We start from the raw sequence: 13,515 nt of genomic DNA on the forward strand, positions 1-13,515 counted from the left end.
GTGCCAAAGCCATTGGCAAGGCAGAGCCAACTAATTCTGCATCCTCCTCCTTGCTGAGTTCTACTAGGGCAAAAGTGAGGCTAAGGTGGAGACAGCAGGCAGCCCAGACCACCCTCTGGACTGGTTATATGCAAGAAGAAGGCTGGTGGGGCAGTGTCCCATTTGCCCTGATGGACCAGCCTCTGAGGCATGTGACACATTTCATTATAGCTGGTGATACACCTAGGAACAAAACAGATTTGATTCACAAACTAATCAGAGTTAACAACTGATCCCCATCACAACTGGCATGTCTGTTCTGAAGCTTTCCTATATCTAACACTTATTTGTTGTTGTTGTTTAGTCGTTTAGTCGTGTCTGACTCTTCGTGACCCCATGGACCAGAGCACGCCAGGCACTCCTGTCTTCCACTGCGTCCCGCAGTTTGGTCAAACTCATGCTGGTAGCTTCGAGAACACTGTCCAACAATCTCGTCCTCTGTCGTCCCCTTCTCTTTGTGCCCTCCATCTTTCCCAACAGACCTTTTTACCCCATCTCATCCATGGTGCTGAATTTATTCAGCAGCAACCACACTGTGTATTATATCCAAGAAAGGATTTATCCACACTTACCTTTCCAGGCATGGCCCATGTTTTAAAGCTCTGTGTTCAAGCGTCCTCCCCCCACCCAGAGCTCTCCCTGGGAAAACTCGTTATTTAGTGCTCAATTGGAGCAAGCGTCTACCTGTGGAAAACCCAAATTGACTTTTGCTCCGACTGTGCACTAAAGAGCTGATTTCATGAGTAAAGCTGGGTGGGTGGGCTGATGATGATCCGCTCAGACACGGAGCTTTAAAACACAGACCTGTGCCTGGAAAGAGTGGGGGAAAGCCCAGAGCCAATACACAAGCAGAACTGCTTGGGTACTGGAACTTCCTCTTCCTCCCAACACACACCCTGCACTGTCCCAAATCTGCTTTGGGTTCCTCTCCTGAAACCTCCAGATAACATTTGGGATGGTAAGGGGAAGAAAGTGAAGGGAACTTCTACTTAGTGGGACCAGAGGGGGGATCACAGCAGTGATCATTTTATCTAAGAAAGAAAGAACTGTCATGTTTTGTCAGAACAAAGGTTGATCTAGTTCAGCTTTCTAACTATAGAAATAGTGTCCGAAAAGATGCCTTAGGGAAATTTGCAAGAAGGCAATGATGGCAATATATCCACCCTCTGCTGTTTATTCCTATAATAAGAGGTATACTGAACATGGCGGTTACACCTTTGGCTGCCATAACTAGGAGCACTGAGGAGAGATTTATCATTGATGCTCATAAGCACCACAGCATCAATTCCATAAGCTGAGTATACATCCCATCTTTGGTCATGCAATTAAGACGAGATGGGGCTTTGTGAGGTTGACAGTTGTGTTACTATCATTGCATTCAGCTGATTTTGACTTCCCTAGACACAGATATTCATGTAAACTGAAAATATCCTCAGATTCAGGGACAAACTAAATTGCTGTTAGTCATGTGATTGGCCGTTGCGGGCTCTTTTTTTATTTATTAAATTTCAGCCTTGGATCCTGATACGGATCATCCTCCCCTATCTGGTTGCTTTCTTGTAAAGTAAAAACAAGCATGCAAGGGGAAAGAGGGACACACAACTAAAGTAATATATGAAGATAATACCTAAAGCTTTGAGGCGTGTGTGTGTATATATATATATATATAACTTACTGTTCACGACATACTGATACGTTTTACACTATTTCACAAATTCCAGCTTATTAGTAATTTTAGCATGCGTCCTGCAAATTGAGTGTTTTGCAGCACAGTCCTTAGTAAGAATAATTGAGGGCAACAGGTCTTGCCCTAAATTAAATGCAATGGGATTGCATCCTTAGAGAACTGTAGAGAAATCATTTTCACCAGAAATGTTCTTCCTGATGCCACTGGAGCAATCCAGTAGTAGTAGTAGTAGTAGTAGTAGTAGTAGTAGTAGTAGTATACTGGCCTTCATCTATGGATCACAGGGCAGTTCAAAACATAAAATACAAAATGAGAACATAAAACACATAATAAACAAAAACATATAATAAACACCCCCCTTCCCACAAACACATTTAAAAGACCATAGAATGTTTAATCAGCCAAAGGCCTGGTTATAGAGGAATGGACCTAAAGATATATAATGAAAGCATCCGTATGTGAAGTATCAGCTTCTATTTATCACTGCTGGTTTACAAAATGTGTGGAGGGGCTCATATTTAAAATCCTTCTAACCACACATCTCTACCATGTCTGCTGTTTATTAAAGCCTTACATATATAACCCAGTAGCTCTGATACTTTAGGTGTGGTATAAAGCAGGCCAGACTTTATTCATTATTATAAAGGTAGAATAATACTAATACTTAAATTGGTTACTATTTATTTAAGACTTATTTTTGCTCTTATAAAATTACTATTACTTTAAATTGCAGTTGCTTACAAATACAGAAGCTTACACAGGACTGGCTTGCAAAGTTCAGTTGTTCCTCCTTTTTCTTACTTATCTGCCAATTACTCTTCTCCCCAGTCAATCTCACCAGAGTAAGACCACTCTGTCCATCCAATAAGCAACCAACAACCCAGCTAGCCAATAAGAAGTGAAATTTTACAATCCTCTCACACAGCATAAAAATAACCCAGCCTTTGCCACACCAACCTCATTCACCTTAGTAACTGCCACCTGCCATTCACCAACGGAAACTTAACTATTCATGCAACCCCACATACACAATAAATTCTTATACACTGTATATAAAACAACCCTGTCTCAGTAGACACATTTTAAAAGGTGATTTCTCCACAAGAACTGAACATGTTAGAGATGGAGAAAAGCAAGCGTTACATTATTGTTATCACCCATCGCTGAAATAAGGTGATCCACAAGGCTTTTTACAAGTTAAACTTTGTACAGCAAACAGTTTAAGGCTGACACTTGCATTGTTCAAATATACGACTGATATAAAAAGGTTTGGCTTACTGTTATACGCAAGGGCAGGTCTGGACTTTAAAAAAATGCTTCTTGGTGCAGTAAATGCTATGATGTGCTTACCTGCTGTAATTCATAATTATAACCCTAGAACAAGCATGATGAACGCAGCTTTTGTGTCACTTTTCAAAATGTGTGCTTAGCTTGGAAAATGTTAAATAATTGAGTAGTGGAAGGTTTAAAATTAGTTGCTAATTAAACACAGTACTTCCTCGCCATTTTTGCAATGACACCAACTGTTATTGAAATAAATAGCGCATTGGCATCATTCCCTGCCATTCCACTTAGTAATGTCACAATCTTTCTTGCTACGGTTTTTATGAATAGAGTGTCTCCTATTTAAAGGGTGGTGGTGCGGAGAATGAATGGAGAGAGAGAGAGAGAGAGAGAGAGAGAGAGAGAGAGAGAGAGTAGATTCTATTACAGTCAAGCTATTGGCCATCCTAAAGACTATTCTGCAAGGGACCCCATAGATCATCTAGTCCAACCTCCTGCAATGCAGGAATATGTACCCATACAGGAATCAAACCTTGGTGTTATCAGCACCACTCCCTAACCAACTGAGCTAGGATATACATAAGATTACATACAGTGGTGCCTCGCAAGACGAAATTAATTCGTTCTGCAAGTTTTTTCGTCTTGTGAATTTTTTCGTCTTGCGAAGCACCACTGTGTATTGACGGTTTCCCATAGGAATGCATTGGCGGTTTTAAAAAAAAGGCGCAAGACATTTCGTCTTGCAAAGCAAGCCCATAGGGAAATCCGTCTTGCGAAGCAACTCAGAAAACGAAAAACTCTTTCGTCTTGCGAGTTTTTCATCTTCCAAGGCATTCGTCTTGTGAGGTACCACTGTATTTTATACTCTAGGTATTGCAAGTAACATTTTAATGTGAAAGTAACTAAGGAAAACCAAACACCTGTAGATGTAGGATTTCATCCAATAGGGTCGTGGCCATCAAATCTCTTAGCCCTAACCCAATCATATCATATTGACTAATAGTTAGCGAGAGGCAACAAAATTCTGGGTGAATCTTCTGTCTACCCGTATAGTAATCCAATAATTTACAGTGGTACCTCGGGTTACAGAAGCTTCAGGTTACAGATGCTTCAGGTTACAGACGCTTCAGGTTACAGACTCCGCTAACCCAGAAATAGTACCTGGGGTTAAGAACTTTGCTTCAGGATGAGAACAGAAATCGTGCAGCGGCAGCAGGAGGCCCCATTAGCTAAAGTGGTACCTCAAGTTAAGAACAGTTTCAGGTTAAGAACAGACCTTCAGAACGAATTAAGTTCTTAACCCGAAGTACCACTGTACTCAAGGTTGAACATGGAACTATAAAAATGCCCATTTAAATCCAGTTGAGGTTGGCATCTTGTTTAACCACGGTCATCATTCAAATGCCAAAGCATTGTTTGAAAACACATAAAAATGGTAGGGCGAGTCCTCTGCTGCCAAGCTTTTGGTTGTTTGCTTCAAAACATAAGTTATAGGTTTCCTTCTTATAGGAAAGCATAAATTTTCAGATCAGTTATATAAACACTGTAGTGGTGGGGATCACAGCTGAAGAGAGAGAGAAAGAGAGATTGGATTAGGGAGGTTTAGGCAGCAATCCTAAATGTCCTTACAAAGGAGTAAGTCCCAGTCCAATGGGGCTTACTTTTATGTCAATTTCCATAGGTTTACACAGTTAGTTACTACTGCATAGTTTGAGTTGCTCTTTGGAAAATAAATTGATCCAATCAATTTCATGATGGTTTAGCCTCTGGCAACTAATGTGTATCACATGCAGGTAAAATCCAAATGACAACAAAGTAAAGGCAAGATATTCAGACGTGGGAGATAGGATCATAACATGATTTCTCGTTTTCCTGTGGAGCACACATATACTCAAATGCAAGTCCCATTTATTTCTATGGCATCTGCACCAGGTAATTTTCTTTTGAAAATATTGAGTGTGTTTAGCAATTAAACAGCATTCTGTTTTGCTGGATGTTGGTTAGTTTCCTTAGATAATCCTGTTCACAGCTGCCCAAAATAAAATAAAAATGGCACTCTTTGTGCTCTTTTCTTAAATGTTTGATAAAGTAGCAGGCTTAAAGACATTTTCACCAGCTGCAAATTTCTGTTACCATTTTAAAAGTGTGAGTTGTATGAAGATGGCTATGAATCATGCCGCTCACTGTATACCACACAGCTAATATTGCTGTGAATGACTCCATAATAGGATGTGATCTAGTAGCTCTGCGCAGTCTTTATTAGGGTGTGATAAAAGAAGTTATCAATGGTTACAGTGAATTTAAGACACTTTATTGCTGAATATAGCAATGATATATTACAGAATGCTTTTTAATTGGTAGTTAGCTTTCAGTGTTTTGCTAAGACCAGCACTTTGCATCCATATACCACCCACATAAAATTAGATTTGAGCCTACACTCCAGAGTACAAATTATGCACATTTTCCAGTTTCAAGTTATTATTTAATGATTCTGGCTTCTGTGGCCATTGACAGACTGCTTAAATATTAGGCTTTAGTCATCATTAAACTAAGCCAGAAGACCCAACTCTAAGAGATTGTGGGACAGTCTCCCGTGAATCACACATTTCTATGGCCACATTGTGGCAAAAACGTTTTTGTTCTCAACAAAACCGACTCTTTGTTGTTTTAATAATGTTAGTAAAGAGCTTTAAACACTCTAAAAGCACTATATAGACTGAGAAGGATGACATCCTACATTATATGAGGAGGGCTGCAAATATATTTGGAAAGCATATGAGATTAAAACTTAATTTGTGTCAAATTTGTTGCGTCATGTAGTGGTCAATTGGTTTTAGCACTGTGTGTGCTAAACAAAGCCTTATCTCTTAACGTTTGGACCAATGTCTTCAACAGACATGTTGGTACTTTTAGACAACCCTAAACTGGTTTCCCTTCGTACTGGATGAATTTGGATTGGCTACTCCACTGTTCCCAAGTGGAGGATCAATGTACATGCTGATTTGAGCCCTATCCAAATGTTCTTTCTACATGGTTACCATTGGGGGAGGGGCAGTGAATGGAGGTATATTGCTCAAAAGCCCTGGTCAGGCATTTAAATTCATGCTATTGCATGAGTGGGGAACATGGGGACTCACTTTTTTGCCCCATTCCTTTGTCATATCACTGTTTTCTGCTCTTGCAGTCCCCACTTGGGGGTTGAACTTCTGTTGCAAGGCACCATTTCTACTTGGGTAAGATCCAATGACAATTGAGAAGCCTGATCTTTTATGGCAGATCCCGCTTGTAATGCATGTTTGTATATTCTCATAGAGCTGGGTCTTAAGAAACCTGAAGCAACTTATGAAGTATTTGAGATGTTTAAAAATATGTTTACAGACCTCTAACCAGAATGGCTGAAAACCAAGATGCAATACAAGGTTGTATAAAATATTATACCTTCCCAGAATAGACCTATTTAAATTATAGGCATGACTAACTTAGGTTCATTACGTTTAATGAGTCTTCTCTGAGTGTAACTTAGTAGAATACAATTCATTTTTTAATAGCAAAGAATCTCATGCACATACTTGTATTTCTTCTGGTTGTTTCTGCAATCTACATGAATTTAGAGATATCTATAATGTTGCAAAAGCCATTATGTTTGCCACTCCTGCTGACTGATAGCTCAGGCCGAAAACATACACTATATTCAAATATGTCATTAACATATTCTGGCTTTCATACATTCATCCAAAAATCTGGACTTGTGTGTGCTAAACAAGGTGTTGTCTTGCAAAGAACAATATATTAATTTGCCAAATAACTTTATTAATGGTTATGATATAAAAGCAGAAATGCAGAAATTGCAAAAGACCAGGCACAAGGAAGAGAACTTCACAAAGAAGAAAAATAAAGACGATATATTGCAAGAGCAGTTTTTATATCCCAGAAGACAAAGCAAACAAATGATATGAGGACGTCGTCAAACTGCTGACATTTCTTCACAGGACAACCTTCAAAGGGACCCAGCTACTGTGGCTTCATTTTGTCTGTATGAAAAGAGAGGGGTGCATTTAATTAGGTTTTCCCAATTATCCCTGCTTAATGTAGGTGTGGGTGAACATTCCCATTCATCACGTCCCTTCATCCTCTTCCTTATTATATGTGAATAACTTGCAGGAGACCCACCTGACCTGTATACATGATACATTTGAACTGAGGGAAGCAAACATCAAAATTAGTCCATCCAATCCCCCTGAAAAACTCTTGTGTATATGCTCTTTTAACTCTGATTCTCAGAATAATAATTTCTGCCTGACTTTGTCCATCCATTGCTGCTTCTGGAGTACTGGACGGAAGACTGCTCCCTGCTGCAAGGCCCATTTCCACCTGGCCTGGGGGCGGGTCCCAGACTCACCCAGACTCACCTCTAAAAGAGGCTCCCAGGAGGCCTAAGGGACCTTGCTGGAACAACTCTTGGGTTGTAGCAACTGGCTAAAATGTTTTAAAATGTTTTAAACAGATTTAATTTTGGTTCCTCTGTTTTGTTTTTGTTGGGTTGGAGTTGGTTAAATGTTTAGTTGGGGTTGGTAGTTATTTTAATTTGTGTATAACTGTAAACCGTTATTATTGTTGTTGTTAGTTTCTATTGATTTATTGGTTTATTTATAGTCTGTATGGTGTGTTTTTTTTAATGTTTGATGTTTTATTATGTTTTTATATATGCTGTAAGCAGCCCAGAGTGGCTGGGGAAACCCAGCCAGATAGGCGGGATATAAAATCATCATCATTATCATCCAGTGTGGTGTAGTGGTTAAGAGCGGTAAACCAGGTGAACCAGGTCTCTGCTCCTCCACATGCAGCTGCTGGGTGACCTTGGGCTAGTCATACTTCTTTGAAGTCTCGCAGCCTCACTCACCTCACAGAGTGTTTGCTGTGGGGGAGGAGGGGAAAGGAGGTTGTCAGCCGCTTTGAGACTCCTTAGGGTAGTGATAAAGCAGGATATCAAATCCAAACTCTTCTTCTTCTTCTTCGGTCCCAGAATCTTGTAGTCATGACTAAGTAAAATATAGTCTAGCCTTTGCATTATAAGACTTGCATAGATTGGTCTTTAGTTTAAGGAGATGAGCTATAGAACAGTTGCCATCTAATTTATTAAAATCTTATTTAAATCTTCAGACCTAAACTCTTCAGGTGAAAACTGTTTGCTTTAATTCAAAGTGCAGAAAATCCCCTGTTTACCAGCCTGCATTTATTAGTAAAGAGAGGAAGGGTGAAGTTATCATACTCACTTTTTCGAGACTAGTTCATTCGACACACAGAAAATATCTTTCTCTGTCATAGGTCTGTAAATGGAATTGCCCACTTGAATCACAACTGGATTATTCAATGTTGCATTGAATGTTCTCTTCAGGACTGTATCTTTCAGAAGTGGACTCAGCTATGAAAACAGAAACATATAATATTATATTATGGTTTTATCTTGCAGATCAATTAGGCGGTAACATAAGCTGATTTGAGAAATGGTTTGGGGGGAAATATAGCTGCTAGGAAATGAAGTTTATGAAGGTTTCCTTAGCCACCTCTGCACTTCACCTCTGGGAATAATATGAGGATTCCTTTGCTACTCAACTTTCCTCTTCTCAATGAAGTAGCAGCAGCGAAATAATATGATCTCAGTGAACGGTTGAGGCCAAGGGCCACTTCACACTTTATATGTATCCTACAAGGAGACAATCTTTTAGAGAGATTGTGCACCCAAGTACATCTGAGGTGTGATGGCAGAGCAAGTCTTTTATTTAAATATAAGTACACATTTTTCAATACTCACTGAGGCACACTGAGAATAAGTGCAAAATGAACTTCAAAATCCCAACCCCATTCCACCCACTGATGAGATAAATCATAATGTCAGGTTTGAGTGTCGTGGGAAACTATCAGGTAGAAGAGAGGGAGGGAGGGATGGAGGGAGGGAGAAAGGGAGAGAGAGAGAGAGAGATTTCAAGCACCTTCCTGGTTCTATCTGACTGAAATGTATTAAACAGTTAACCCCTGATTTGATTTCCCACTCTACTGTCTTTCCTCTCCTGCCCCTTCTTTACTTATTGCTTTTCAGTTTGTCAAAACAGGTACACGCAAACATAAAATGTTGAGAAAAAGTAAACATAAATCTTACAACAACACACATTACACCAGTTTACTACAGCTTTCCTGCTTGATTTCACAAACTACTGGCAGCAGAGAAATGCTGCCTTTCCTTAAAAGATCAAAGGAGTGGTTCTGTATCAAAAGTGATTTTAAATCTTGTCTTTGATTTCATCAAAATCTGCATCGCGCAAAGCAGGAATGCTGTGCCTAAATTTTTATTCAAAAACAATGATTGACTCCGGATATGTCTTTGGTGGAACTTCACTTACTGGACACTCCATGGGCAGGAGGATGAGGAAGTTATTTACAGCCTTTCCTTCTTCCCCCTGCTGCCCCCTATGCTCTCCACAAATCTGCTCATGAGGGTTGGGGAACCCTCAGGAACAGTGCGCAAAGTGGTACAGGAAGAAGGAATTATCTCGAGGCCGCGCATAGGCAAATTCCGGCCCTCCAGATGTTTGGGACTACAATTCCCATCATCCCTGACCACTGGTCCTGTTAGCTAGGGATGATGGGAATTGTAGTCCCGAACATCTGGAGGGGCGGAGTTTGCCTATGCCTGTTTTAGGCAGTTAATGGATTAGCAGCCTCTAAAGAGTTAGAGATCCATCTCTGAATGGAAGGAGTCCTTTTGTTTGCAGAGCAAGACAGTCATAGTCATCAATCCAACGCATTAGAATTTACTGAAAATGTAGGATTTAATTTCCTTCCTATAATGCCACAAATTCTATTGAGATGCATCCCTGTTTTTCCTAATGTGTTGGGCCATCAGATCCTGAATCTAGCATTTCAAACCTAAAAAATAACTGAGTCTGTAATAAAATATCGTGGAACAATGGGCTATGTGAAACAAATGGACCCATTATTCTATGACAGTAGTTTTTGAACTATGTGCCAAGGAATTGCAGGGTTCCTTGGGAGATTATCAGGCCTTCCGCACTGAACTAATTAGTAATAGCAAATATGTGTCCCCAAAAGACAGCTAGACCACCAGTGCAGAGGATTCTAGGGTGTGTTTTATGCTACGCTCCTCACACAATTCCAACAGGCCTATGTGAACTGAATGCACACTCTAAAAGATTTGCCATGCAGAGGTTTTGTAGAAGACACACATGAATTCCTCAGCAGGTGAAAAGATCAATGTTGCTGTAGAGCACAGAAAGTTTGTCTTTACGCGTCATGTAAGCTGAAAGGTAGATTTGGAAACACTTTGCTTAACAGCTACAATCCTTGTTATTTGAGCAAAAGGCCATGGTGGGGACCTGGATCTGACTATAAGACCAACCCAAGGGTAAAAATACTGTTGATTAGTCTGCACAGATATTGACCTAGGCAGCAAGCAACTTGACTACACATCAGACAAATCAATAATCGCCAGCAAAAAGCTCTCGGAAGTACTGATCAACATAGATCAGAGGCGGAGGTCAGTAGCTACATGTCCAAAAAGAAGAGATTAGCTCAGGCATGGACTAATGCCGTGAGGCAGGCAGCAAAACAAGAAAGGCAAATCCAAGCTGCATTTCTATCAGCTGAAGAGCAATGTTTATGACCTCTGATTGGAGCATACGAATGAATGGTGTTGTTTTTTTATAATCACATTAACTATCCCGTTCTGATAAACGCTTTTCATTTATGTTTAGCTTCTCTTACCCTAAGTTAAACCTAAGTCACTTATGAACTTGTTGACGGAAAGTACTAAAATTTGATTTGTAGGAAGATTTAGGAAGGGACCTCCAATCACATATCTTCCCCTAGGCCCAGTGCCAGCTCTCAGCAGCACTGCCCAAAACAAGGGTAGCCATGAATTTTGAATAATGCAGACCATGAACCTAATAACGGTACATCTAGCCTTGGCCAGCCAGTTCCTTCCATATATGAAACGTACAACGGAATTCCAGTTAATTTCATCTAATATATTTTAAAAGCCCAGAAGCAGAGACCCTACTGAAAACCTGCCCCTACCTGCACAGAAAACACATAAAGCAAATGGAAACCCTGCTGAAACAATAAATTGCTCAGCAAGCGTCAATATTGTGAGCTAGGCCAGCCACCACAACCCAAAGTTTTGAGTCTCTTGCTGTATGATTTATTCATTTAATGTCTGGAGGCTTGAAGACAGACGTGGGGGGAAATGCAGACATATGGAATCTGAGATTGAAATGCAATATATTTAAAGCCAGGACCACCAAATTAATGTATTCACACAACACACCATCTTGCTAGACAATTGACCACTGAAGTTTGTATTAGAATTCTCTTATATACAAGCATTTTATCTCTCTCCCTTATCCATCCTTCCTAAAATAAAAGTTATTAGTTAAATATAATCCTACTAAGATCCTAATGGTAGCACATACATACAATTGTGCAGCTAAAGTAAGATCCTTTCGTCAATAAAATATCCCTCATTCCTATTAAATAGTACCCAATCAAAAAACAGTTCATGAAAATTCAGAAGGATGCAAGATGTAACCTCTCTGAGATTATAGCCTTAGGCTATGCAATTCTAGTGGATGCAAAAAGGTAACATGGCTTGGCATTTGAATTTAAAATTGTTTTAAAATATTTTTTTCATTGAGCTTTATTTAAAATGGAAGGGGGAAATGCAGCACATACATATTAATTTTTCTGTCAGTAGTACTTTTAGTCACAAGGGGGAAATCCAGACTTCCATTGCATGTATGAATTTCCACAGGCTTCCGTTTCTCTCTCTGGAATTGTACAATAGGTGAATTTGACCTAGTAGTTTATTTCTCGCTTTCTCCAATTATTTTTTTGTATTAGTTATCTGTGTATATTAAAGAAAGTATTGACTTGTTGAAATTCTGCTGTATGTGCTTCTCACCACACTGGGACTTCTTAGATCTATATGAGCTTAGGCAGCAGGCTCAAACACACAGCCTTGCTATGCATAAGATAAAAATAAAAATGTGTGTATTAGCTATTTTATTGTGTGTGTTAATATTTTATTAGAAACTTACCTGATAATGTGATTAAAGAGTCGGGTACCAATTTTTAAAATGAATGAATAAATAAAAACTTATGGCACCAGGCTTATCTGTGTACAGTCATATAGGCAATTCCCTGGATTTCCGAAATCCTTCCACCCTCTTCTTGAAGAGTATTTATCGTGGGATTTGATTGTACATTTGCATGCCCCAGGCCATATGCTATCATATGCATATGACAGGCAGAATGGGACAGACAGGGATGAATGGAGGCCGCCACTCAGCCACGCCATGGTTTAAACGGCAAGTGGCCACGCCCCCCGGCTAACCGGATTGGTCGGTCAGGAAGCGTGACGCAGCTGGCCATCCTAGTGACGCAGCTGGCCATCCTAGTGACGCAGCTGGCCATCCTAGTGACGTTGGCAGCATCCCTCCACCCACAGCCAGGTCACTGGGAGGTCCCAGAACTCCTCCCGCAATGTGGGAAAAGGGGAGCTGTCCTCTTGAACATGTGTCTGAATTGGCCCTTACTCGCTTGAGTGTGCATCAAGTGGTGTTAGTTATCATTAAGAGTCAAGCAGCAGGGTAACTTTATTTAAGCAAGGCTGTGTTCAACTCCTAATTTTCTCTGTCCCTCCTGCTCTTTCTCTGCACTGCTTGTGTGACTCACAGATGTTCCCTTCACCTGTACCTTCCCTGAGTCATTAAGTTTCTCTCCCTGTCTGTGGTCCCAACTCTCTCTCTTACTTAGGTCAGCACACAATGATACAGAGTTCCCTGGAATTACCGTATTTTTTGCTCTATAAAACTCACTTTTTTCCTCCCAAAAAGTAAGGGGAAATGTGTGTGCGTCTTATGGAGCGAATGCAGGCTGCGCAGCTATCCCAGAAGCCAGAACAGCAAGAGGGATCGCTGCTTTCACTGCGCAGCGATCCCTCTTGCTGTTCTGGCTTCTGGGATTCAGAATATTTTTTTCTTGTTTTCCTCCTCCAAAAACTAGGTGCGTCTTGTGGTCTGGTGCGTCTTATAGAGCAAAAAATACGGTATTTCTTCACAACATACAGAAACACAGAGAAGCAGCTCCTCGGTGGCTGTGGAGCTTCTGTGCCACAGACTGTATGGGTATAAATCTCTATCATTCTCTGATATGCCAAAAAGAGTATGTTGATTCAATATATACACTTAAATTTATGTTACAATATATTTCCCTGAAATCTTAAAATTTAGGTTAAATGCATAGACTGAACTCCCAAATATTGTTAAATGAATTGTCTCAATAAACCAACATACACTGGTGCAACCTAACAATGCTTGTCTGCCAAATGTTTGCTGCAGGAGGCTGTAGGGAGAAGAATGTTCACTTGCAGGACATTGTGTATCACCCAGTGTTGTTGTTTTTTGTAACAATATTATCGGCCCAAAAATGAA

The 13,515-nt window shown here is 40.2% G+C and overlaps 1 protein-coding gene across 1 annotated transcript in view; it reads right to left on the bottom strand.

Annotated features, from left to right (window-relative positions):
• Positions 1 to 6,799: 6,799 nt before the first annotated feature.
• STPG2 (sperm tail PG-rich repeat containing 2) overlaps positions 6,800 to 13,515 on the bottom strand; it is a 213,773-nt gene continuing 207,057 nt past the window's right edge. Inside the window, exons 13-14 of the mRNA XM_083398448.1 lie at positions 8,284 to 8,432; positions 6,800 to 7,041 (exon numbers count right to left, since the gene is read on the bottom strand). Coding sequence (XP_083254574.1) covers positions 7,008 to 7,041; positions 8,284 to 8,432 — 183 coding nt within the window. The 3' untranslated portion in view covers positions 6,800 to 7,007. The remainder of the gene's footprint in view (positions 7,042 to 8,283; positions 8,433 to 13,515) is intronic.

Source organism: Podarcis tiliguerta (genome assembly GCF_965153285.1).
Source record: "Podarcis tiliguerta genome assembly, chromosome: 9".
Taxonomy (NCBI): domain Eukaryota; kingdom Metazoa; phylum Chordata; class Lepidosauria; order Squamata; family Lacertidae; genus Podarcis; species Podarcis tiliguerta.